The 25,194-nt window shown below is 38.5% G+C and overlaps 1 protein-coding gene across 8 annotated transcripts in view; it reads right to left on the bottom strand.

The window, feature by feature from the left end:
• Nucleotides 1-6,884: 6,884 nt before the first annotated feature.
• Nucleotides 6,885-25,194, bottom strand: part of ankhd1 (ankyrin repeat and KH domain containing 1) — a 149,363-nt gene continuing 131,053 nt past the window's right edge. For 5 of the 8 annotated variants that reach the window (XM_072263814.1, XM_072263816.1, XM_072263820.1 and 2 more), the window contains 5 exons: nt 23,505-23,696; nt 21,490-21,744; nt 21,226-21,401; nt 8,359-8,526; nt 6,885-7,407 (listed from right to left, as the gene is read on the bottom strand). In XM_072263814.1, the coding sequence (XP_072119915.1) occupies nt 7,348-7,407; nt 8,359-8,526; nt 21,226-21,401; nt 21,490-21,744; nt 23,505-23,696 (851 nt within the window). In that variant the 3' untranslated portion in view covers nt 6,885-7,347. The remainder of the gene's footprint in view (nt 7,408-8,358; nt 8,527-21,225; nt 21,402-21,489; nt 21,745-23,504; nt 23,697-25,194) is intronic. The other 3 variants (XM_072263815.1, XM_072263817.1, XM_072263819.1) reach the window with 2 other exon arrangements.

Here is a 25,194-nt window from a genome sequence, read left to right as displayed (position 1 = left end):
GTCTGTTGGCCAGGATGTCATGAATCCAGCTGCAGAGGAGTTGCTGGGTCCTAGAGTCTGGGAGGCTCAGGAGTACAAAAGTGCAGAAGTCATGACGACCCTTTACAAAACAGATATTTGGCCTGTTCAGTTCTGGGCATAACATTTTAGGAAAGATGTAAGTAAAGGCTTTGTTAAAACAACAGCATGCTAGATATAATCACATAGTGGTGAAACCATGGTGGTTCTATTTAGAACAATATAGGATGTGGGTGGATTTAATTCTCATAATGTTTTAAATACTTCAGTGAGCAAACTAGGTAACAAGACGCTGCTCCTAATAACCAGCATACATAGAAAGAAGGCTATTAGCAAAAGAATTAAAATTAGCAAAGGCAGCAAAACTTCCAGAGGTAATAATTGTAGCATTCAGAAGTGGATGTGGTAAGATCTAAAAGGAGGAATTGGCAAGGCTATGTGTGGGGAAAGAGTAGCTGAGTTACTCAATGTACTCTAAGCTGTAACCATTCAATGTAATCAAACTCAGCATTAGTGACAGGAAACTGGGGTGAAAAATATCTCAATGAATTATAATGACATCTTCCATCACTTTGCCAAAGATTAAGCAGACTAATTGGTTGGAAATAAGACTAAGACATAGGAGCAAATTGGATCCTTTGGCAAATCGAGTATGCTCCACCATTCAATCATGGCTGATTTATTATCCTTCTCAACTCCAAATAGAAATAGGGCAAGTTCAATTTCATTTTCTGTCAGTATCCATTTTTCCAGTTAAGATGCCATTGTTGTAACTGAATTAAAACTGATTGAAAATGGAACTGATTCTAGATCTGTATTAATACACCCAGGATGCTATAGGCCTTGGTGCATGTAGTGTACTCAAAATTTCTTGATGTTTGATGCTTTGAAATCACTTTGACTCTATCGTTGTTAGTGACAACCTTGGTTGGAAGCCAAAAAGGATTTGCGCTTATGGCCTAGACTCCACTATTGAGGCTGGATATTAGCATGATGAAAGAGCTTTATTTCAATCTATTGATTTACAGGATTTCTTAGTTGGATCTCTGGTGTTGCTTCGAATGGTTAGCATGAATGTGGTACTGTGGTGTAGCTCCAAAATTAATTTGCAGGTATACCTGACATGGTTTTCTAAATGCCTCAGTGAGCCTGGGTGTGTTTGGTACAACATTAGTGATTAAATGAAGGATAGCGGAATGAGGCTCGAGCTTCTTGTGTACAGGTCTGCAGCTGCTTCCATGACACCAACATAAATGATGTAAAAAAGTCCATTAACAGGATATAAATTAGTTCATTTTAAACTATGCATTTACATATATTACAATCCATTCAATAATCCAAAACTTTGTACTATATGACTTACTCTGTCCTTTACTACAACTGAACCAGGCACATTCTTCTTCTCAAGGTAGTCAGTACCACAATACACACAAAATGCTGGAGGAATTCAGGCCAGGGAGCATTGATGGAAAAGAGTAAACAGCCAACATTTCAGGCCAAGACCCTTCATCAGTGCTGGGAAAAAAGGATGAAGTCAGTGTAAGGTGAGGGAGGGGAGTCAGTACCACTGTTCTTTACAAAACTCGGGTGTTCAAACTGGGCACAAGTTATCTTTATTTATTTTATTTAGAGATGCTGTGTGGAATAGGCCCTTCTGGACCTTCAATCAGCACTACCCCAACAATCACAATTTAACCCTAACCTAAACACAGGACAATTTATAATTGCCACTTAACCTACCCAGTACATCTTTGGACTATGGGAGGAAACTGGGAGGACCTGGAGAAAACTCACATATTCCAGGGGAAGATGTAGAGATTCCTTACAGAGGACACCGGGACTGAACTCAACTCCAAACTCTGATGCCCCAAGCTGTAAAAGTGTTGCGCTAACCACTAAGCTACTGCTGCTGCTTCCATGGTGTTATGAAATTATTCAATAACAAGGTGGATTAAAGTTTGCCTTCATCAGAGATAGGTCCACACTCAACGTTAAGGCTACCTTTTCATCCAGATGAAAGCAGTTCCAACCCTACTTCAGAGATTTGATGAAGTGTTGATAAAGGGATTAAATAGTAGCCTGCCACTATCTCTCTCAAACAATATTTGAAAAAGGTTTTGCTATTATTGGCTATACTGTGTGAAAATTGGTTACCCTACTTCCAATACTTACAAAAAGTACTTTATTAGCTGTGAAATAGTTTGGAGTGTTACAGTTTGCTATGAGATTAACATGCTACAAAAATATAATTTGCTATGGAAGTACATTCTTTTCAAATTCAATGTCAAAACAATTCATAAGACATGCAAGGAATTAACAAACATCACTGAAAATTATATTGAGTTGCAGGTCTACTCAATGTTGCAGTATTTTTACTGCTGGAGAAAAGTATATGCCATTGCACTTTACAATAGTGAAAGATTTTTTCCTGAAAGGAATATTGCAGTCACATACGCATGCTTTTTACTATAGGAACACTGGAGCATGTCCTAGACTTGCCCCCAATAATGAGATTATCTGTGACATTTATCTGGAGATTTAAACTTGAAACACAGAATTATACTTATTTTGAAATGTTTAAGACGACTACTTTACTCCCTCTACACAGGGTCATGTCCAATTCTCCCTTCTTTTAAAAAAAACTTGCTGCATGGACCAAACATTGCTCAGAGCAGGAAATATTTACACTGCCTGAAAACTGTGCAGCACTTTAAATGTTTTGTTTTGTAATATGCATTTAATGACATCAGCATTCAGCAGGCCATGGCTTATTAACAATGAGCTACCAATTTCCAGTTTATTGTTGTTACAAATTGTAACAGTATTGTAACTATAAATACATTGAAACTTTAATGTTTCAAAGATTGTGGTACATTTATTTAGAAAATTTATGGATTATATTTATTAATATAATTATGGTGCATTTCAAATTTATATTAACAGGATATAAAAGGAAATTCCAGCAGTGTGGCAACAAAAGCTATGTGCGCGGGAGCATTTCAATTACTGTACAGTCACTCACCCATGTAGCTTAGAGGGAACAGTAGTTGTCTCATGAAATATCACATGGAAAAAATACTTAAATCAAGTTGCAGTGTGTATAGAGGGAACAGCAGTTTGGGATGAAGTTCTTATCTACAAAGATGGCAAACAATATTAAAAAGGTGAGAGTTTGATGTCTTAAACTGCAGGACTTTGATGTACATAATCTAACCAAAGGCAAGTCCTTTTCCAGTAGACACAAAAATTGTGCTATTTTAATTGTTTTTATTTACATCCAAATAGCATGGGACAAATTGGGCTTGTAAAAGTCAAGTTCATACCACAGGAATTAGCTATAAAAGGAAAGAAGAACAGTATGCTGGAAATACAGTGCAGATCAGATTCCATGAAGAAAAAAAAAATCAGTTAACATTGAAGTGGAGTGCCTTTCATTAGGTTACACACCTTGCTTAAGAAAACAACCTACATTCCCAAGAGGCTCCAGTTTCCATTATTCATTTTGGCTGTGAGAAGAATTGGCCCTTTTCACTTTTGAAAGATGTTCGAAATCAGTACCCAGATATCCAGGACGATGATACATTTGTGCAAGATAATAGTCTACAAATACCAATACAAGCTCATTCTTAACATTTGTTTGTAACCTATTTACTATGTAGCTAAACTTATGAGATGCTGGACACATCACTACTGAGGTCTTTTCTTCCAAATTATTCAATTTTTGAAACTCTCAAATGGGGTCATAAACTTGAAGCATTTATTGTCAGATTTAGATCAATAAATTATTACCACAGTCAAAACAGTTTCCTAATTTTTCTTGGAGAAAAATATTAACTCAATCCTTTTCTCCCATTAACTGTTGCCTCAAACTAGAATTCCACTACTTTCCCCCCAATACTAAGTTTTATAAAATATTTGACTTGAAGACAACACCAAAGCATTTCCCACCATCTTCCTTTATAGCAAACCTTTTTACTCCCATCTATTCAAGCTCTGATTTCGATGTCATGTGTTCTCCTTTTTCACATTACTGAAGTGAAAGTCACCTATTCCATTCACCACCCAACTGAAATGTGAAATCATTCTCTTTGATGTTCATGTTTTCAAGATAACATTTTGAAAAAGTGAACCATAATACTTTCCTGCAGGCCAGTTCCAAGAGCATCAGCACGTCTACTGCCCTCAAATTCACAACTTCTTGCACTGTCAAAACAACTGACCAAAATAGTTACAATTAAAAATAACACAGCCACCAAAAATTTATTTCTATCAATTTCATCTCAATACCTAGTTCCTTACATACCCTTAGTATCCACAATATTGGTGTACTCTTCAGCCAAAGTTTAAATGTAATGCCCTATTCATGCCACAACACACACAAACATCACTGCCTCATCTCAAGCATTTAAACTTCCTCCCTGTCAATGCTATGTCATACCCAGACCCCACTATTTAAATATTTTCCTTTCTGGCTTTCAATACCTTTAAGTACCAGTCAATGCAGAATTCTGTTGTCTGGAGTACATTCCACACTCAGTCTGACTCGCCAACTATTAGTTTAATAGTTTAAGTCTATATTCTAATGTCCTCATATTTTTCCAAAATGGATGTCTTGCCTTATGTTCTTCAGTGTTCAGTTTTCACCTTTTGAACCTGCTCATGTTCATTCAATACTGACACTTAAGTTTCCATTTATGTGGACTCCATCCCAAACTTCTTTGCTGATCAGTATTTCTAATGCCACTGCAAAACCCTGCTCAAACTTTACACTTGCAAACTATGTTCTACCTATTCCCATCTTCTCTACTCCATCTTAAAGTTTCAAAAAATATATATAATTGACAGAGTGAAGAATTGCAAGATCCTAACTAAAAATCCAAGCACCCTGTAGAGATTTTCCAGTAGGTTTTATGAATAGCAATGCAAATTTATGCAAAATGTCCGAATTGCTAGATTCTATTTAATTCATTATTTTGATATCCTAAAGGTTGTCAACAAATTAAGAACAATTAAAACTAAATGTTGTATACTTTGTTTAAACACGGGGTATGTGCTGAGTTACATCCATAAGATTGGATCCAAAGGCCAGAAATAATTTGGTATCCCTTTATCAACACTAACCAGGAACTATAGTGAGAAATAAGCATCACCTTATGCTCTTTCAATTGCAGTTAACCACTAATATTTTAACTCAAGTATTTTCTACCCCATGAATTTATAATGGTCACAACATGGAAGGCCATTTGGCTTGAATAACTACAAGCTCTATGCAAAAGTAATCAAGCTAGTCCCACTCCATCTTTTCTCATGGCCTGGCAAAACATCTTTTAGACCATTCGAACAGCATACTAACCTCACTTACTCAGAATGGCTATTTCATGCACATTAAGTTTAGGAACACTTCAGCATTTTCCTTCCAACCCTATAGTCCAGTGTCTTGCAACTACAGTTTTCACTTATGTGGGCTCCATTCCCAGACTTCCACATTAACCATTCTGCATTTCAAATTCATAATTTCCACAAAACCATATTTAAGCATTATACTTGCAGATCATGGTGCACCTTCTCCACCTTTACGGTACTGTATATCCATTTTCAAAGGGTGAAAGCAAAAATGTACAAATTCTGTCCAGATGTTACACTTGAACTAATGTGGACATTTAGGTAAAATCTGTTGTGCTAATTCAGCCCAATTTTACTGTATTATTTCCTATATTTTCCTTTGTGGAAATAGCAAATAGCTACTAGAAACTGAAAATATAGGAAACTCAACAGGTCAGAGAGCATCCATGGAAAGTGACAGCTATTTTCTCAGGTTGAAAACCTTCATAACTGTAAAGAGAGAATAAAAGTTAGTTCTAGTTTACACATATACAATATGTAACCAATATACAAGTATGTTTAATTTTAATCTGCTCATCCGGCCTAGCACTTTAGTATTTGTTCTTAACAGTTTCCTTAACTCTTGAAGTTTTTTTTTAAATCAACCACTTAAGGCCTGCTAAAGAAATTCTGAAACAAGATTCAACAATTTCCAACTAATTTTATGCAAAGCTACGTACAACTTACAAGAAAAGCTTAATGCTTGGTACCAAGAAGAAAAAAAAACAAGCAAGCTCAGTACCAAGAGAATATTAGCCACAGAATCTAGTAGCTTATAGATATGTAAATAAAAATATTGATGTTCCAGAAAATTACTTTAAAGTGGAAAAGACAGTGAAGATCAGATAAGCTAGCATATAGCGTTTCTTGCTCATCTTATAGTATCATAGAGAATATTCAGCCCTAATAATGTTGCTTCCATTACTTCTAGAAATCAACAGAGCTGCCTAGTCTGATGGTGTCCTTTCTTATTCTCAAAGTCATTAGGGAAGAAACATAATACAGTAAGAGAAAAAAAGATTCTAATCAGATTGGCAGTAATGTTTTTAGACTATCACTATTTATTCAATGCACGGAGTCAGAAATAAGAATGATCACCAATTGTTCTTAAAGGAAAATGTAAATGACAAGGACAGAAGAAACAAAAATATTAGTACCTACACAGGTCATATTTAATAGAGTCTTTAGATTTACTGATTTCTGCCAAACTGAAAACATATATCCATATTAAAAATTAAAGTACACCTAACTTCACAAACTGAATCAGAATATTCTTAAACATTATCCTAACTTTAGTTAAAAAATGCAGAAACAATTTAAAAACATGAAGATTTGTTTGTATTACGCCTTTTGGGTCTGTATTTGTAGGCTTTGCATTTGATATGTTATTTGTACAAGGTATTGTGATATAAATACAAATTACAAAAGGCTATAACTTAGTCTAAATAATTAACTGCTAGCAATAAAGACGCTAAAAGTGAGGTACTGTTCATTTTTATTGAATATTAAGGTAAATATTTCACATTAATACAGGCTACATAAAGTAGAGCCACTATACGACATGAAATTTACTCTTGTTTTAACCCTTTTTAGTATGTAAACAATTATACATGTATTTACCACTCTAAAACATCTGGATTAATTCACATAATTATCTAGTCCTCGGCTGCATACAAGCAGTTTACAGTACTGTTTAGCCAGCAGCACAAGAATAGTCTGTCCCAAATCTTAAGTCAAAATGGCTAAACTAACCAGAGAACCGAACCTGCTATGCAGGCGATCACTTTGTTCATAGACAGTGGTAAATCAATTAAGTTCATGCATAACAGCCCACAGAATTTCAGTTAGGCACATCAGAAAAGTTTTGTCCTGTTAATTTCTTCCCAGATCAATTTAGTTTCAATCTCAGAAAGACACCTCAGGAATTTGTGGGCATGCTTGCGTCTTCTAGTTGACATGGTTCAGATGCACATTGCCAATATGTGGTGCCCAGGTTCCAGGCCACACCTGCAATTAAGAATTAAAACTGTATATTTAACAGATCTATATTATAGCTAATTACAAGTAGAACAATAATCCATGTGAACGTTTTCAATCATGTCTTAAAACTTAGAGTGGCTTTAACATGAGGAAAGAGGTAATAAAGTAAAATTATTAAATCATTCAACAGACAATACAGTTGTGTGCTTATTTAGTGATTTTAATAGCCTTCATTCACTTACCCCTTTTAAAATATTATTTTTCCTTTTTTAATATGCTAGAGTTTTTGCTTTGTTATTACTTTCACCATTGAAGCCAATTTTTACTACATTCTTTGAATGTTTACTGCTAATATATAATGCAGTGCAATTGATTGCTTCTTAATGGCAGCAAATGTCACAGGGACAATAATGCAATAAAACTGAAATTAACCACAAACCTGGTTGATTATAAACAAATTATACATACATTATGGCAAATGGTATCTCAAATAACAAGTTCCAGATTTGTAAAACAATAGTTCAATTATATGTCTTGAAAACATTTTAATTAACCCAAGACTAAGCAAATGCAAGTTGACAACTTTTGCACGGTGGTTTATGACAAGCCAAATGCCTTGAAATTGGAGCTTATGTGTCGAAATGCAACCAAGTGAGTAACAAAAAAATAGCCTCAGGAAATTTACTAAATACAGGTTAAAAAATGTTAAGGATTGCTTTCATCTAAAAAGCTTTATCTGCACAACTCCAGATGACAGTTATGTGCAGTTTGCAGCCACTGTCATTTTGGGTTGTCAACATGGGAAGTTTCTCAGTCTAAAAGAGTATCTCACCATTGCCGCTATAGAGCGATTAAGAGGCTATCATGGAGAAGAGCGAAAATGTGGCTTGGTGTAGTGGAATTGGAGAAATGTCTACAGTGTCTCATCGCACAAATCCATTGCATTATGCTCACAATTGACATTTTTTTTGTTCTCACCTGCTGGGGGTCAGCATTCTCGGAGGAGTTTGTGACAACTTTTATCATAGGATTCCAGGCAGGATCTGTAGCATGAAGTCCATTATAAAGAGGTGCCCCCGGGCCATCAGCCAACTGTGGATGTGGAGGGATCATGGCATTCCCATACATGGAAAGTGGCAAGCCCTGCTAAAATACATAATAGTTCCAAGTTTCACAAAATAGCCAAGTGATTTTTTCCAAGTTACTTTTATGTGATGATATATCTTTTGAAAGGCTGCTCTCCAGAAGTTGTTCCTCATTTAACCAATAGTTCATTCATTTGAACACAGGTAGAAAATTAAGATGGTGCTTTAATGATGAATGACAACTAAGGCTAGCCCAGAATGTTAAATCACTTGGCATTCAGATTGAAGTAGCCAACTGGATCCAGCATTGGCTTAGTGGGAGAAACCAGTAGATGGTTGTCACTCTGATTGATGGCCTGTGACTTGTGGTATGCCACATAACTTTGTGGTGGGTATGTTGTTGTTTATCATCTATATTAATGATTTAAATAATGTAATGAACTTGATCAGCAAATTAGTGGATGACAGTAAGGTTGAGGGTGAAGAGCACAGCAAGGAAGGCTAAGAATCTTGCAGCGTGATTTGACCAGGTGGGAAAATGGGCTGATGGAACTTCATGCAGACAAGTGTCAGGTCAAGAGGGGGCATAGTTTTAAGGTGCTTAGAAATTGGTACCAAAGGGATGTCAGGGCCAAGTTTTTCCACACAGAGAGTGGTGGGTGTGTGGAATGCACTGCTGGCAGCAATGGTGGAAGCGGATACAATAGGGTCATCTGAGCACCTCTTAGATAGGTACATGGAGCTTAGAAAAACAGAGGGCAGTCTCTAGAGTAGGTGACATGGTCGGCACAACATTGTGTGCGAAAGGGCCTGTAATGTGTTGTAAATTCCTATGTTCTATGTATTGCACTTCGGGAGGACAAATCGGGTTAAGGTTTTTTTTTTACAATGAATGGCTGGGCTCTCGAACCAAGGGACATGGGAATACAGATCTACAATTTCTTGAAAGAGGCATCACAGACAGCTTTTACACATTGGCCTTCACAAATCAGGGCTTGAGCACAGTTCAAGTTTACTGCCATTATGTACACTGCCAAACAAGACAATGCTTCTCCAACCCAAGGTGCATAATACTGTACATATAACTCACATACAAAGTAACGTTAGCACAAATAAAAAGGCACATATATGATACAAGTTAAAAAGTAAACAGTATAACACTACTGGCTCTTAATACGTGATGAGACCTGGGTGATGGCAAGGAGTTCTTATGGCCTGGGAGGAAGAAGCTGCTTCCCATCCTAAAAGTTCTTGAACAAATATTATAATACCTCCTGCCTGTGGCAGGGGTCAAAGAGATTGCTGGATGGATCACTGACAATGCTAAGGCCTGTGTACACACCACTACTGATAAATCACTAACGGGTGGGAGGGAGACCCCGATGATCCTCTCAGCAGTTCTCACAATCCTCCGTAGGGCCTTTCAGTCAGATGCCTTGCAATTCCCACACCCGACGGTGATGCAGCTGGTCAGGAGACTCACAAGGAGTTGGGATGCTATACTGAAATTGCACAAGACGTTGGTGAAGCTGAATTTAGGGAGTATTGCGTACATTTCTGGTCACCTACGTACAAGAAAGATATCAATAAGCTTGAAAGAGTGCAGAGAAAATTTACAAAATTATTGCTGGGATTTGAGGATCTGAGTTATCAGGGAAGGTTAAATAGGTTAGGATTTGATTACCTGGAGTGCAAGAGAACGAGGGGAGATCTCATAGATGTATACAAAATTATGAGGGGTTAGGGTGAATGCAGTTGGCTTTTCCCACTCAGTGAGACTAGAGCTAGAGGTCATAGGTTTATTCATGTAAATTCTGAGGGGGTAACTTCTTCACTCAGGTGGTGCAAGTGTTGAATGAGCTGTCAGTGAAAGTGGTAGATGCAGATTCAATTGTAAAGTCTGAAAGAAGTTTGGATAGGTACATGGATGGGAGATATAGAGGGATATGGTCTGGATACAGGCAGACGAGACGGGGCTGAACATCAGGTCAGCATGGACTAGATGGCCAAAGGGCCTGTTTCTACGCTGTATTACTCTGATAATAAAGATAGTTCTTAAAACCAGCTCTAAAATATACGACTTAGTTAATTTTACAAAGTTCCAAATGTTTCCAGTTAAGAAATAACAACCAAAAAGTATTTGTATGAAAAGCAGATTTTGTACTGATTATTTGTCACAAGCTCCTTTAAGATATTCACAACCAACTAATGTTGGAATACTTCTATGCTTGGCACTAAATCAAATTTGAACATTACATTTGAAGGTAGTAAGGAACTTATTTCCATTTTCAGAAAATTTTAAAGCTTTCATTGTAGCAATATACACTCTAATTACATAGGTTAGGCAACATCTGTGGAAAAGAAATTCAGATGAAAAGCAGACAATTTGGTTTTGAATAATGTTCAGCTTTTTGTTGGTCATATAGCAAGAAAATGAGTCCTTTAGCCTACTGAATCCATACAAATCACACACTAGTCCCATTTTATTCTCCCCATGTTTTCATCAAAGCCCACCAGATTCTACGATTTACATGTGAGCTAGGGACAATTTATAGTAACTGATTACCTAGTAACCCATTCTTTGCTGGGATGTGGGAGGAAACTGGAGCATCTGGAAGAAGCCCAGAATCAAGCAGCTAGAGGCATGTGCAACCAGTTAACTAGAAAATGATTATTCACACTGTGAATAGCCTTTCAAGATGAAGAAAAGGCTTGAGTGAAATGAAAATATCTATTTCCCTGTTCATTGCAGTAGCCGTGCTATTATATGGTTACCCTGTTCATTTAGTCATACAGCACAGAAAAAGCCCATCACATCCATGCGAACCATCACATACATGCATACCAATCCCATGACCAGTACTTGGTCCATTGCCGACTACGACTTGCAATTGAATTGAACTGACTTTATTACTTACATCCTTCACATACGTGAGGAGTAAAAATCTTTGTTATCTAAGTGTGCAATGTGCAATTTATATTCATTTATAATAAATAGTATGTACAACAGGACAGTCAATAGAAATACAATTTTATCAGTGTGAATTAATCAGTCTGATGGCCTGGTGGAAGAAGCTGCCCCAGAGCCTAATGACCCTAGCTTTTATGCTGTGGTACCATTTCCTGGATGGTAGCAGCTGGAACAGTTTGTGGTTGGGGTGACTCAGGTCTCCTATGATCCTTCGCCCACCCACCTTTTTTAAAAAAAACATCTGTCTTTGTAAACATCCTGAATAGTGGGAAGTTCAGATCTACAGATGCGCAGGACATCAAATATTCTGCCAGATCCTTCTTACATGCTACAAAAGTTCCTGCCCCCACCGCCTTTTCAGGCAGTGTTCCCAATTCCACACTGGAGTGCCCATCTGGTTGGCACTTTTTCCCTCATGAGTACAAAACTACACTATTGCTCAAAACTTGAAAACCTCAGAAAATATCTTCCTTTTTCCTTCACAATCACAGAGAAACTATGCGATTTCAAATACATTCTATACCTGGCTATTCTCCAGACTTCCTTAACCCCTCCATACATATATTCCCATCCATGGTCATAATATCCAATAAGTTATAGTGTCATCGTACAACACATTCACAAACAAGGCCATCTTTAACAAGTTCTACCTTTCTAACATACTTCATACTTCCCTTCCATTCTTTTAAGTCGTATATTACACTCCAGATACAAATTTGATAAAATTTGGGTTAAAAATTAAATATTAACTTATAACACTATCAGGCAATCAAACCTACATGAAACATTGAGCAAAAAGTAAACCAAACTCAGGATGAAGTCACTACACTGATGAAGGAATACAGTGAGAGGTATGCAGAGAGTGGATTCTTGTTTTGAATTAAAATATAGAAAAATATTTATGGTGCTGGTAAACTGCAGAGATTACATAAGTGTGCAGTAAAAGGAAGCCTAACTTTCTTAAAATGTTGCAAACTTCTTGAAAAGAACTAAGGTTACATTTTTAAGACAATTGGTAAATATAAAAATGGACCATGTTAGATTTAGCAATGAACAACTGGTCATGTTCAGTTAATGACATAATCACGCAGATATTACAAGACTCCAGGGGCATAGTGCAAGAAAGTGGCATAGGTAAAATTTCATTTATGATCTTATTGACTGGTGAAGCAGCCACAAGGAGCTAAGTAATTTAATCCTACTTCAAGTTCTTCAGCACTTTAATATTTCATAGTAGAACTCATAATTTAGATTCCTTCTTAAAAGGAAATCTCCACCTTGTTCAGATTCCTCAATCAGTTTGCTTCTCACTTCTAAATTCCAAGAGATTTGAGCCATACCTGCCCAACATTTCATCAACACCACACACCCTTTCTAGACAATAGTTCATAAATAGGTTGCTGAACAGTTTCCAACATATTAACGTTCTTCCTTGAATGGGAATACAGCACATAAACTCCCTACTTTAGAATTCAATTCCACTACACAACAAATAATAACACTAACTTCTCAAATTACTTGCTGTACGTGCATGCTAGCCATTTGTGAATACTATACGATACCCTACATCTGAGACCCCTGGAATCATTCTCCACTTAGATATTGTTTATTACTCTGATAACAGCTACAATTAAAACAAAAACAAACCATAACAAAATGGATGAGTCATAAAAAGGGGATTAAAGGAATTGTAGGTACAATGAATGATGATTTTTAAACCACTATTTAGAGCAAGGGAGATAACAGAATGTGAGATATTCTGAGAAAACAATTAGTGAATAAGCAACTCATCAAAGGAAAATAACACAAATAAATAATCCCATGACTTTTAGGGAAGTAAACAAGAACACAAGACTCCTTACTATAAGCTTTCAACTCTTTTCCAAGCTTGGAAACTTTCTAATCCATTAGAAAAGTGTGCATGTCACTCTTCTAATTCAAGAAAGGTGGTACAGGGAAGCCAACGAATTATAGACCAGTAGCATCAGACAGGGGTCCCCAACCTTTTTTGCACCGCGGACCAGTTTAATATTGACAATATTCTTGAAGACCGGCCGACCGGGGGGGGGGCTGGGGCGGGGTTAGGGTTGCCAACTTTCTCACTCCCAAATAAGGGACAAGAGTAGCAGTCAAATACGGGACACTTGTGTTTACCCTGAGTAAGACTACCATGACCATGAAGCCTTGCATGGGCATCTATGTGCGCATGCGTGTACGTGCCGATTTTTTTCTACAAATCCATTTTGGCGATTCTGTTCAGTGAAACTACACTGTAAATACATTACCTCTACTTTATATAGGCTGTGTATTTATCATATCATTCCTATTTTTACTGGAAGTTAGTGTTACTTTAGGTTTTGTGTGTTATTTGGTATGATTTGGTAGGTTATTTTTGGGTCTGGGAATACTCAAAATTTTTTCCATATAAATTAATGGCAATTGGTTCTTCGCTTTATGCCATTTCAGCACGGAAGGTTTCATAGGAATGCTCTACCTTAGCGGGGGAAATACGGGACAAGGGCAGTCCTGTATGGGACAAACCAATTTAGCCCAATATACGGGATACCCCGGCTAATAAAGGACAGTTGGCAACTCGGGGGGGGGGGGGGGGGGGGGGGTTAATCACGACCGGAATATAGGTGATAAGTCAACAACAAATCACTTATAAGTGGCTAATACACTCAATTTCATTTCTAAAAGGGTTCATCTAATGAATTTAATATTAAAAACACAGCGCATATTTTCCTCGCATGAATATAGTGATAAGTCAGCTATGTCACTTATAAGTCAATAGCATCATAACATTTTAAGTAACGTTTGGATATTACACATACTGCACATATTTTCCTCGTATGAACATATAAAATCATTGCAACACACCAATATCGCTGAATCAGTGGGAGCCCTGGGCTTGTTTCCCTGCAACAAGACGGTCCTATCGAGGGGTGATGGGAGACAGCGATACTCAAAGGGGATTCCTTATGGCCAGTCTATCCCGCGATTTAGTTCTCGTTGCATTCATGGCTACCTCAGGATATTTAGCCTTGACTTTGATCCAGAATGCTGGCAGAGATGTTATGTCAAACATACTTTTCAGCCTGCCATCATTTGCAAGCTCGAGGAGTTGATCATCTTCCCGCGCTGACATGGATGACGCGTGCGTAATAACATCACGTGCGTTCAAGTTCAACAGTGGGCGTGACAGGGAATGAGGAAAGGTGCAGCTGACTCATATCGCCAAATCATATCATTTCCTCACGGCCTGGTAGCACATACTTTGCGGCCCAGTACTGCTCCACAGCCCGGTGGCTGGGGACTACTGGCATAAGATATCTTGTCAGGAAAGCCTGACCCATAAAACATTGAAGGATGGCTTGACAGAATTATCTGAAAATTCAGCTAATCAGAGAAAGCCAAATTCAGTTTGTAAAAGCTATCATGGTTGATGGGTCCAACTGAAATGCTGGAGGTGAACAATGCAATACAAAGGAGAATGTTATTTGGAACAGGACGGCACTACACATCGGAAGAGGGAGAGATTAAAAATGTCCATAAACACACCAGCCCGTTGTTTCACACACACTTAGAGGACCCGCCCTGGGATGCCGTCCGGCCCCGCTGCCCTGCGGCTGTTGGCACGTTGGAATGTTCTACATAGCTCAGCTTCCGAGATGACCAAGGAGCAGGCTTTGCCAGCAGCTCTCCTCAGGTTCAGTCTTATCAACCTCGAATTGAGCGTAAAAAACATCTAGCTCATTTGGGAACAATACAGCAATGTTGGCTGTACTGCTGCGTTTCGTCTTGAAGTCCATGATGGTGTGCCATCCTTGCTGGATTTTGTCCACGTTGCCGTTTTGCAACCTTGATGGCGCTACATAAATCACAGTGGCATCTCTTGAGCTCCTGTTGGTCTCCAGAGGCAAAAGCTTTATCCCTTGTGCTAAGAGCAACATGCACTGAACTGTTTATCCAAGGCTTCTGGTTAGAGTAGACCCATACCAAATTTTTGGAAACAATGTCTTCAATGCACTTCCGAATGAAGCCTGTATTTGGCAATGTTCTCAGCTCAAAATACCTCCCAGGTGACGCTATCAAAGTAGTCTGGTAACATTGACCAAGACCAATACATCAGCCCTTCTTCCTGGCCTCTGGTAATGCTGGTGTAGTGAATGAACCTTCCATGGTTCATGTGAGCAGGGGGTCCCAGTGCAAGAAGGGCAGCATGTTATGACTGAACGCCATCTTTCCAATGTTCAAAAGAGTCAGTCAATCATACCTGATATGACTTTCAGCTTCTTGTAAGAGAAGTACAGAAAGAGATTTGGTTGCAGAACAGGCTGGACTGGCAGCTTAATATTCTGGGGTTCCGTTGTTTTAAATGCAACAGAGTGGGAGGGATGAAGAGGGACGGGTGGTGTTATTAGTCAGGGAAAATATCACTGCAGTGCTCAGTCAGGACAGACTGGAAAACTCTCCTCGTGAGGCTTTATGGGTGGAACTGGGGAGTAAAAAGAGGAATGACCGTGTTAATGGGGCTATATTATAGATTAGTGGAGCAAATTTATAGAGAGATTGCAGACTGTTACAAGAAACACAAGGTTGCTATAGTAGGTGATTTTAACTTTCTACGTATTGACTGGACTCAAAGGACTAGATGGGATAGAATTTGTCAAACATAGCCAGAAAAATTTCCTTAATCAGCACTTAGAAGTCCCAACAAGAGAGAGTGCGATACTTGATCTATTAGGGAATGAGACAGGTCAGATGACAGAATTTTGTGTAGGGGAACACTTTGCATCTAGTGATCACAATGCCATCAGTTGCAAAGCAAATATGGAGAAAAAGTCTGGTCTGCAGGTTGAGATTCTAACTTGGAGAAAGGCCAATTTTGATGGCATCAGAAAGAATCTGCCAAATGTGGATTGGTACAGGCTGTTTTCTGGCAAAGGTGTACTTCATAAGTTAGAGGCCTTCAAAAGTGAAATTTTGAGAGTACAAAGCTTGTTATGTACCTGTAAGAATAAAAGGTACACATAACAGGTGTAAGGAACCTTACTTTGAGAGATAATGAGGCACTGGTTAGTCTTTTAAAAAAGGTGCATAGCAGGTATAGGCAGGTACCAACAAATGATTTATGAGTATAAGATTATGTAAGAGAACACTTAAGAAATCAGGAGGGCTAAAAGAAAGCATGAGGTTGCCTTAGCAGACAAGGTGAAGGAGATTCCTAAGAGATTCTACAGGTATGTTAAGAGCAAAAGGATTGCAAGGGGTAAAATCAGTCCTCTGGAAGGTAAGAATGGTATTCTATGCGTGGAGCCAAAAGAGATGGAAGAGATCTTAAATGAATTTTGCTAAGCAACATTGAGATTAGAGATTAGAGGAGGTGCTGTTTCCTTTCTTGAGGCAAATTAGGGTGGATAATTCCCCAGGGCCTGCCAAGGCATTCACTCGGACCCTGTGGGAGCCATGCAGAAATGGCCAGGGCCCTAGCAGAGACATTTAAATCATCCTTAGTGACAGGTGAGGTACCGGCGAATTGGAGGTTAGCTAATGTTGATCTACTGATTAAAAAGAAAATAAACCAGGATATCAGAACCGGTGAGCTTGGCAGTAGTAGGAAAGTTATTGGAAGATATTCTAAGGGACCAGAAATATGAGTATCTGGATAGACTGGAACTATGTACTAATTACAGGGCTCCAGTCAGAGAGGCAATCATTTACTACCACTGGTTTCTCCCGGAAAGCCAATGTCTAATCTAATTTACTACATCATCTTGAATGCAAAGCGACTGAAACTTCCTGACATTCCAGTCAGCATGGCTTTATGCGTGGTAGGTATATGTAACCAATCTTATATTGTCTTTCAAGGAAGTTACCAGGAAAGATGATGAAAGCAGGGCAGTGGATGTTGACGACATGGATTTTAGCAAAGATATTTGACAAGGTTCAGCATGGGAAGTTGGTCCGGAAGCTTCAGTGGCTTTGCATTTAAGAGGAAGTAGTACATTGGATTAGACATTGGCTTTGTGAGAGAAGCCATAGTGGTCGAAATGATTGCCTCTCTGACCAGAGCCCTGTGACTAGTGGAGTATCACAGGAATCAGGTCCATTGCTGTCACCTACATCATTGATCTGGACGATAAAGTGGTTAACTGAATCAGCAAATTTGTGGATGACACCAAGATTGGGGGGGGGGGGGGGGATGTTGTGGACAGCGAGGAAGACTATCATGGCTTGCAGCGGGATCTGAACCAGCTGGAAAAAAGACGGATGGAAGTTAACGCAGACAAGTGTGAGGTCTTGCACTTCGTGGGACCAACCAGGTAGGTCTTACAGAGTGAGGGGCACTGAGGAGTCTGGTAGAACAAAGGGATCTGGGAATATAGGTCCACAATTCATTGAAGGTGGTGTCAGAGATAGATAGGGTCGTACAGGAGATGGGATGTTATGTTCAAATTGTATAAGACATTGGTTAGGCCCAATTTGGAATACTGTGTGCAGTTTTGGTGACCTACCTACAGACAAAGCTGTAAATAAGGTTGAAAGAGTACAGAGAAAATTTACAAGGATGTTGCTGGGTCTCCAGAACCTGAATTACAAGGAAAGATTGAATAGGTTAGGACTTTATTCCTTGGAACGCAGAAGATTGAGAGGAGATTTGTTAAGAGTTATACAAATTATGATGGGTATAGATAGGGTAAATGCAAGCAGGTTTTTTCCACTGAGATTGGGTGGGGCTACAACTAGAAGTCATGGGTTAAGGGTGAAAGGTGAAAAGTATAAGTGGAACAAGAGGGGAAACTTCTTCAGAGGGCCATGAGAGTGTGAAATGAGCTACCAGCACAAGTAGTACGTGAGAGCTCAATTTTGGGCCCCATATCTAAAGGGTGTACAGGTGTTCCCCGCTTTTCAAACGTTCACTTTACGAAACCTCGCTGTTACGAAAGACCTACATTAGTTCCCTGTTTTCGCTAACAGAAGGTGTTTTCACTGTTACGAAAAAAGGCAGCGCGCGAAAAAAAAGCAGCGTACGCCCAGAGCAGCCGCTCTCCCCTGGATTCGGAACGGCATTCTCGCCGGCATTGCTTAAACACGTGCCTGTGAGCAGCCGTTAGCATGATGAATTCTAAGGTATCGGAAAAGCCTGAAAGAGCTCATAAGGGTATTACACTTAGCTTAAAACTAGACATAATTAAGCATTTTGATCGTGGTGAACAAAGCAAGGACAAAGTGAGTTTGGCTTGTGGAAGTTGACGAAGATGATGTTGAAGAGGTTTTGGCATCCCATGACCAAGAACTGATAGATGAAGAGCTGCTGCAATTGGAAGAGGAAAGGATAACAATTGAAACCAAATGCAGTAGCGAATGGACCGAAAGTGAAGCCGTGAAGCAACTGCCTGAGATTTTCGCTGCAATGATAAAGTACAACTTTAATTTTGAAAGAGTACATCAGTTTAGGGCACATTTGCAAGATGGTTTGAGTGCTTACAAAGAACTGTATGATAGAAAAATGCGCAAGGCTAGCAGTCAAGCATACAGTCGTTCTTCAAGCCTTCCAGATCAGCCACAGCAGACGACAAACCTCGATCTTCGACATCGAGGCAGGCAGACATAGAAGATGAGCTGCCTGCCCTGATCGACAATGAGATGACACCACAGTGTCCCACTAACCCCCCACCCCCCCCACCCCGGACAGATGCCGATCAGCAGAGAATGCAACGGTAGCTGGGAGGCACCCAGCACATCTTTAAGAAAAAAAGCTGAAATAAACAAGCTAATTAATTAGGTGCCGCCCAGCACGTAAATGTCAGCCCAGATCAGAGGCGATTGCTTGAGCTAATTTGAAGTTTGAGCTAATGCTTCCGCTAATGCCCCACCTCCCCCCATACCCCATCCGTTATTTATTTATATACACACATTCTTTCTCTCTCTCCTTTTTCTCCCTCTGTCCCTCTCACTGTACCCCTTGCTCATCCTCTGGATTTTCCCCCTCCCCCTTTTCTTTCTCCCTGGGCCTCCTGTCCCATGATCCTCTCATATCCCTTTTGCCAATCAACTGCCCAGCTCTTGGCTCCATCCATCCCCCTCCTGTCTTCTCCTATCATTTTGTGTCTCCCCCTCTCAAATCTCTTACTAGCTCTTCTTTCAGTTAGTCCTGATGAAGAGTCTCAGCCCGAAATGTCGACTGTACCTCTTCCTAGAGATGCTGCCTGGCCTGCTGTGTTCACCAGCAACTTTGTGTGTTGCTCTTTTTACATTTGACAAAGTGCAACATGAAAAATTATTTCAAATTCTTGCTAAACTAAACATTGACGGAAAGGACCAACAACTGCTTCAAACGGCGGTGGTAAAAGTTGATGATAATATAAGCAGTTGGACTAAAATTCAAAGAGGAGTTAGACAGGGACGCGTTGCCTCATTGGAATTATTGCCTCATTGGAATATATATATAGTGAAATGATTCTCAGAGAAATAGAAGACCTAGATGGGATAAAAATTGGAGGTGTTAACATCAACAATACAAGATATGCAGACAATACCACCCTAATAGCAAGTGCTGCAGAAGACCTACAAATCCTCCTAGACAAAGTAGTACAAACAAGTGCAGATTTTGGTCTAACCATCAAGTGTAAAAAAAAAACAACAAACAAACGTATGGTAAAATCAAAACAGCAGGATACTCCCAACTGCACATCGGTAACCAAGAGATTGAACAAAAGACCAGCTTTAATTACCTTGGTAGGTTTATATCACAAGATGCTAGAAATAAAAAGAAGAATTGCCATTGCCAAAACCAACTTCCAAAAAATGAAACCCATTTTTACCAAGACACATTTCTATGACAACAAGGCTTAGGCTACTAAAATGTTACATCTGGTCAATCTTGCTGTATGCTTCTGAAACATGGACTATAACACCAGAACTCCAAAGAAACTTAGAAGCAACAGAAATGTAGTTTCTTAGAAGAATGCTGAAAATATCATTTAGAGATAGGGTAACTAATGAGACAGTACTCCAAAGTGCCCATACAAAAAGATCTTTAATGAGAACATTAAATGAGAGGAAACTTAAATTCCTGGGCCATGTCATCAGAAAGGGAGAAATAGAATGCCTTACATTACAAGGCCGTATGCCTGGGAAACACGGAAGACTAATGTGAAAGAACTAATAGATCTAAGTGTGCGAGATATCAGTGACGCTGCGTGGGATCGTTCAATGTGGAAAGCCATGATCGCCCAAGCGTGTAACACGCAAGGCACATGGAGAGGGAGAAAGCATTTTTTAGATCCTATTACTTTCCGTGGTCTGTTTTTCTGAGCCACATTTCCCCCAAGTGCCTCAAGATGATTCTCAACCTGAAATGACATTGAAATAACGCAGCAGATATTGTTTAAAAAAATGTCCTGTTCAATTTAATAACTGCTTATGTACCTATGCAAAGTATATAAATCAAAATTAACCACTGAGTAACAATATGGCAAACTGCTTGGATTAAGACAAGCATCAGCGGTTGCATTTATCCAAAGAACCACTGTATAACTATTCTGTCGAACTACGAGTTTTTCGTCCACTTTAAAATTACAATAAGTCACATTGCCATAATATATGTATTGTTGCACTATGGTATCAAGCCCCATGAAAGTCCGTAATAAAATTGGAATGCGTAGATTATGTCACATTAATTGGGGGGAATTGCAATTTAACCACTCACTGGATTCTGGTACTATCCTATCAGGGCTTCCTGATATACACAGTATATTTAAAAAATAATGAAATTTGACTAACCTTGTTATAATCCATGAAATTGCTTGGCACTGGCTGATGGAATGTGTTTGAAGGTGCCACAATTCCAGTATCATCTCTTTCCAATGACTGATGTTGAGAAAATGAAGCTGGGTCTGAAATAGACTGATGCATTAAATGACCACCCATCACACCTTGGGACCAGCCAGATATTCCGTCTAGAAGAGAAATACACCAATTGCATGAGTTTGTACTTTTACCTCAATTACCTACAATCTTCTTCATATGGCAACTACTAATCCTCACCTGAATTATTGCTAACACCAAAGGACCAGATCCCTCCTTGTCCTACAGGTGTTGTCAGGTTACCACCCATCATGGTGGAAAGTGGTGTCATAGAGCCAGTCTGCCTAATGCGAGCTGATCTCTCGGTTCCAATAGGAGGTGGTACCTTCCGATCCTGGTTTGCATTACTTGATTTTGGTTGGCCCAAGGAAGGAGGTGCAGAAGCAGCAGATAAGGGTGAAGAGGCTCCAGAAGAAACCGATGGAGGGGATTCACCTACATGGAAATTCCAAACACAAAAATTAGTCAGCAATTTGTAAAACATTACACAGTACATTTCTTTTCAATTGCAATGCTCTGCAATATTTTGCAACTATAAATTTTGAACCATGTCCACTAAAATCTTACTCAAAATAAATTAACTTTGAATACAAGCTATGTCAATTATTTTAACAAGTTAAAAAGTAGATTATTGCAAAGTTGATACAAAATCTTATTATCTATTCTAAAACAAGTAAAAAATATTTATAAACAAGCAGTCCTAGAGTTATAAAGCCACATCTTTCATATTTTTTTTTAAGTTTGTACGCTTTACTTCAGCTGTCAAAATGTTGCAAAAAGGGGAGAATTGGACAGAACAACCTTTGTAAATACAAAAATAGATTCTGAAATGAAATTATTTAAAAACTCTGGCATAAATATTTTCTTGTACTAGTTCTTTAACCATAATCTGTCAGTTATTAATTTTAAAACCATTGCAATTTTGTTTTGACTAACTTGAGCATTAAACTTAAATATTAGGAGAAATTATCCCATCTTTAATCACTAAGTCTTTAAAATTAATTTACTGGAGGTCAATGCCTAATGTATCCACCTTCAGTACATAACAGCTTCACAAGCAGCAGGGGACTAGAAGCCCTCAAATGTTGGTAATCTAAGTAATTTATGGCAAGATGATATTCATGTTAAAGTAGAAAATGTTATTTTACCCACAGTCCTCATAATCATCACAGAACACTTGAAAATACAAGGAAATTTCACTGCCTCAACTCCTCCTTTAATTTTATCTTGAGCTTTCTTTCTCAAAAGCAATAGTGAGACACTGAAGCAAAGGGTGGAGGTGTGGAAGGAGTAGCTAATTAGAAGTATTTATAACAATGTGTACTGCAATTCTACCTTCTTTCAAAAAGGGAAGACATCAGCAAATTTGTTTCACTTTGGCACAAAATAGTCCTGGGAAGCACCTTGGAGTATGGTGACTGCATTAAAAGCATCAAATGTGCAATTACCTGACTATCAACCTTAAGCCACAGTGAATCCTAACAGTTCTGTCTCCCCAAGTTCAACTACTAATGGAGATTGAGAAACCATTTCAAGTCAAATCAACAGAATAGCTACTACTTGTTACCTTCCTCAAAGCTGGAGATACAGAAAATGTGCAAGAACATTTAAAAGATGGGCACTCACACGTTTTAAACTGCTCTACATCTAACTGATATTGAAAACTCAGTTTTACACATTTGTACAAAAGTACAATAAAATTTAGTTAGATGAGACATCTACTCTTAAAGAAACAATAAATGATTAAGAAATATTTTACTACTTGTCAATGGGTTTAATTTTCATTCTACAGAGAGATTCCAGCTTGTAAAGTTATCAAAGGCACCAAGATGAATTGTCTTGGCACTTATGTAATTCAGATATAGCAAGTATCAATGTAGAATTTTAAGTTTATCTTATTATGTGGCGTCTTCAAATGTAATTATTGACAGATAATGTGAATTTAATTAGCTTTACATACAAATTAAAAAAAAATTACTGCCCCCAAAATCTCTCAGGCCTAATGTACAGTTTTGGTGTTGCACCTTTTTCTGTATTTTGGTTTGCTAAGCTAGCATCACAATTATCTAACTATACTTTGCAGATTGGACTCTGGAAGTTTTTACAAGTGCAAATAAAGACTTGGATCCTAAACTTTATAGCTTCCAACGCCCAAAATCATCACTAAAATAAAGAAAGGATCAGCTTGTACATACATGTAGCTGGAGCAGTTGTTGAACTCCAAGGGTGTGGGGAAAAATGTTGTCTGCTGAAGCTAGGAGCAGGCATTCCTACAGGGGCTGGTCCTTGTACATACACCTGACTTCCAGCCATACTTGGAGCAAAACTCGTCATTGGGGTGGAAGAGGAAGAAATGGCATTGCCTGATGGGTCCATAGCAGACATTCCTTCAAAGACATTTTTAAAAAAGCACATGTAATGGAATTACTTGAGAAATGCACATCATAAAAAGTGACTTATCTATAACTTGCACATTTCTCTTTAATAAAGGGGATAATAATTAAAATTACAAGTGTGTACTTAAATTCTCACTGCAAAAAAAGTAGAGAAAAATATTTGTAGTCTTACCAAAAAATTTAAAAGGATATGCGCATTAAAATAAACAAAAAGGGCTGATTAAAAATAGCCATGTTGAGAGAGATTTTGCCTAGAACAGATGAGCTTCAGCGACATGGCACAAATGTACTTTGCCTTGAAGCTTCTGCTACCTCAAGAAAAATCATAATTCTGTCCAATAAGGAAGCTGACTATTCATCACATTTTGATCCAGGATTCTATTAGATCATAGCTGAGCCATCCCAACCTCTATTTATATTTGCTCAAGGAGCCTTGATAATCAAAAAAGTCTGCCCATCTCATTGTTGATAACTTAAACCTGCCATCCACTTCATTTCAAGAAAGAAGGCTCTTTTGCGGGGAGGGAGGGAGGGAGAGGTGCTTCACATTTTATTTCCTCCTGAATAGCCTGATTTCAATTTTAATAGTTTGTTTACTTAGGTTTACATCATTCCTCAGCATTCGAAAGTCAACAGATTACAAACTGAGTTTAAGTAACCTTCTCTTATTAGAAATATCAAGCTCTAACTATAGCCAACTTAAAAACCAGACATTGCCCAGATGTAGGCCAAGCTACAATAAGATAACATGGTCACGCAAGTCCCAAGAAAACTTAGCACTCCCACTGACAACTGGGAGAATACTGTCCTAAATCATTCATTCTAGGTTGATACAGAAACCACAAAGAGTCACTAGAGATTCCAGGCTGAGGTACACCAGCAAGTCTGAAAGTCTGACTATACTCCAGCCCCCATTAGTGAATGGACCTGATGCCACTGAAGGAAGGCTTGAAGGAAGGAAGTGTAATAATTCTTCACCCACATTACTGTTATGTACCAATGGTTAACCTTGGTTGTTTTGCCTTTCAAATACTGAAATGGTAGTTGGCAAATGTTAAACCCAGGAAGCTTTCTGATGAATTTGTATGGTATTCCTTCAAAAGGTTGAGGGGTCAGAATTTTAAGCCAGGGAGTTTCCAAGTTATTTTCCATGTATAAATGTATTCGGGATATTTTCAGTTTGTCTAATATTGAATGAATCCAAGCAATTAAAACCCTTTTCAAAACCACACATTTATATTTGAATGTCCTATTACTTTTTACATTTTCCCTCACACCACAGTACCATCCACTTCTACACACACACACACACAACCCTGCAACCATGAGTGATTGCAAAAGCATTACCAAAAGTGAAGCATGTTTCATGAGCAGCAAAATAAAATTCATTTAAATTTTAGTTACTGAATTGATGCTGAATTTCAGTATGTATTACTATAAAGCATTTCAGTGTCCCCTTAACCTTCTGCTCCATCCTCACACTGATAGT

The sequence above is a fragment of the Mobula birostris genome, chromosome 7 (assembly GCF_030028105.1).
Source record: "Mobula birostris isolate sMobBir1 chromosome 7, sMobBir1.hap1, whole genome shotgun sequence".
Classification (NCBI taxonomy): Eukaryota; Metazoa; Chordata; class Chondrichthyes; order Myliobatiformes; family Myliobatidae; genus Mobula; species Mobula birostris.
This window is presented reverse-complemented; position numbering and strand designations above follow the sequence as displayed.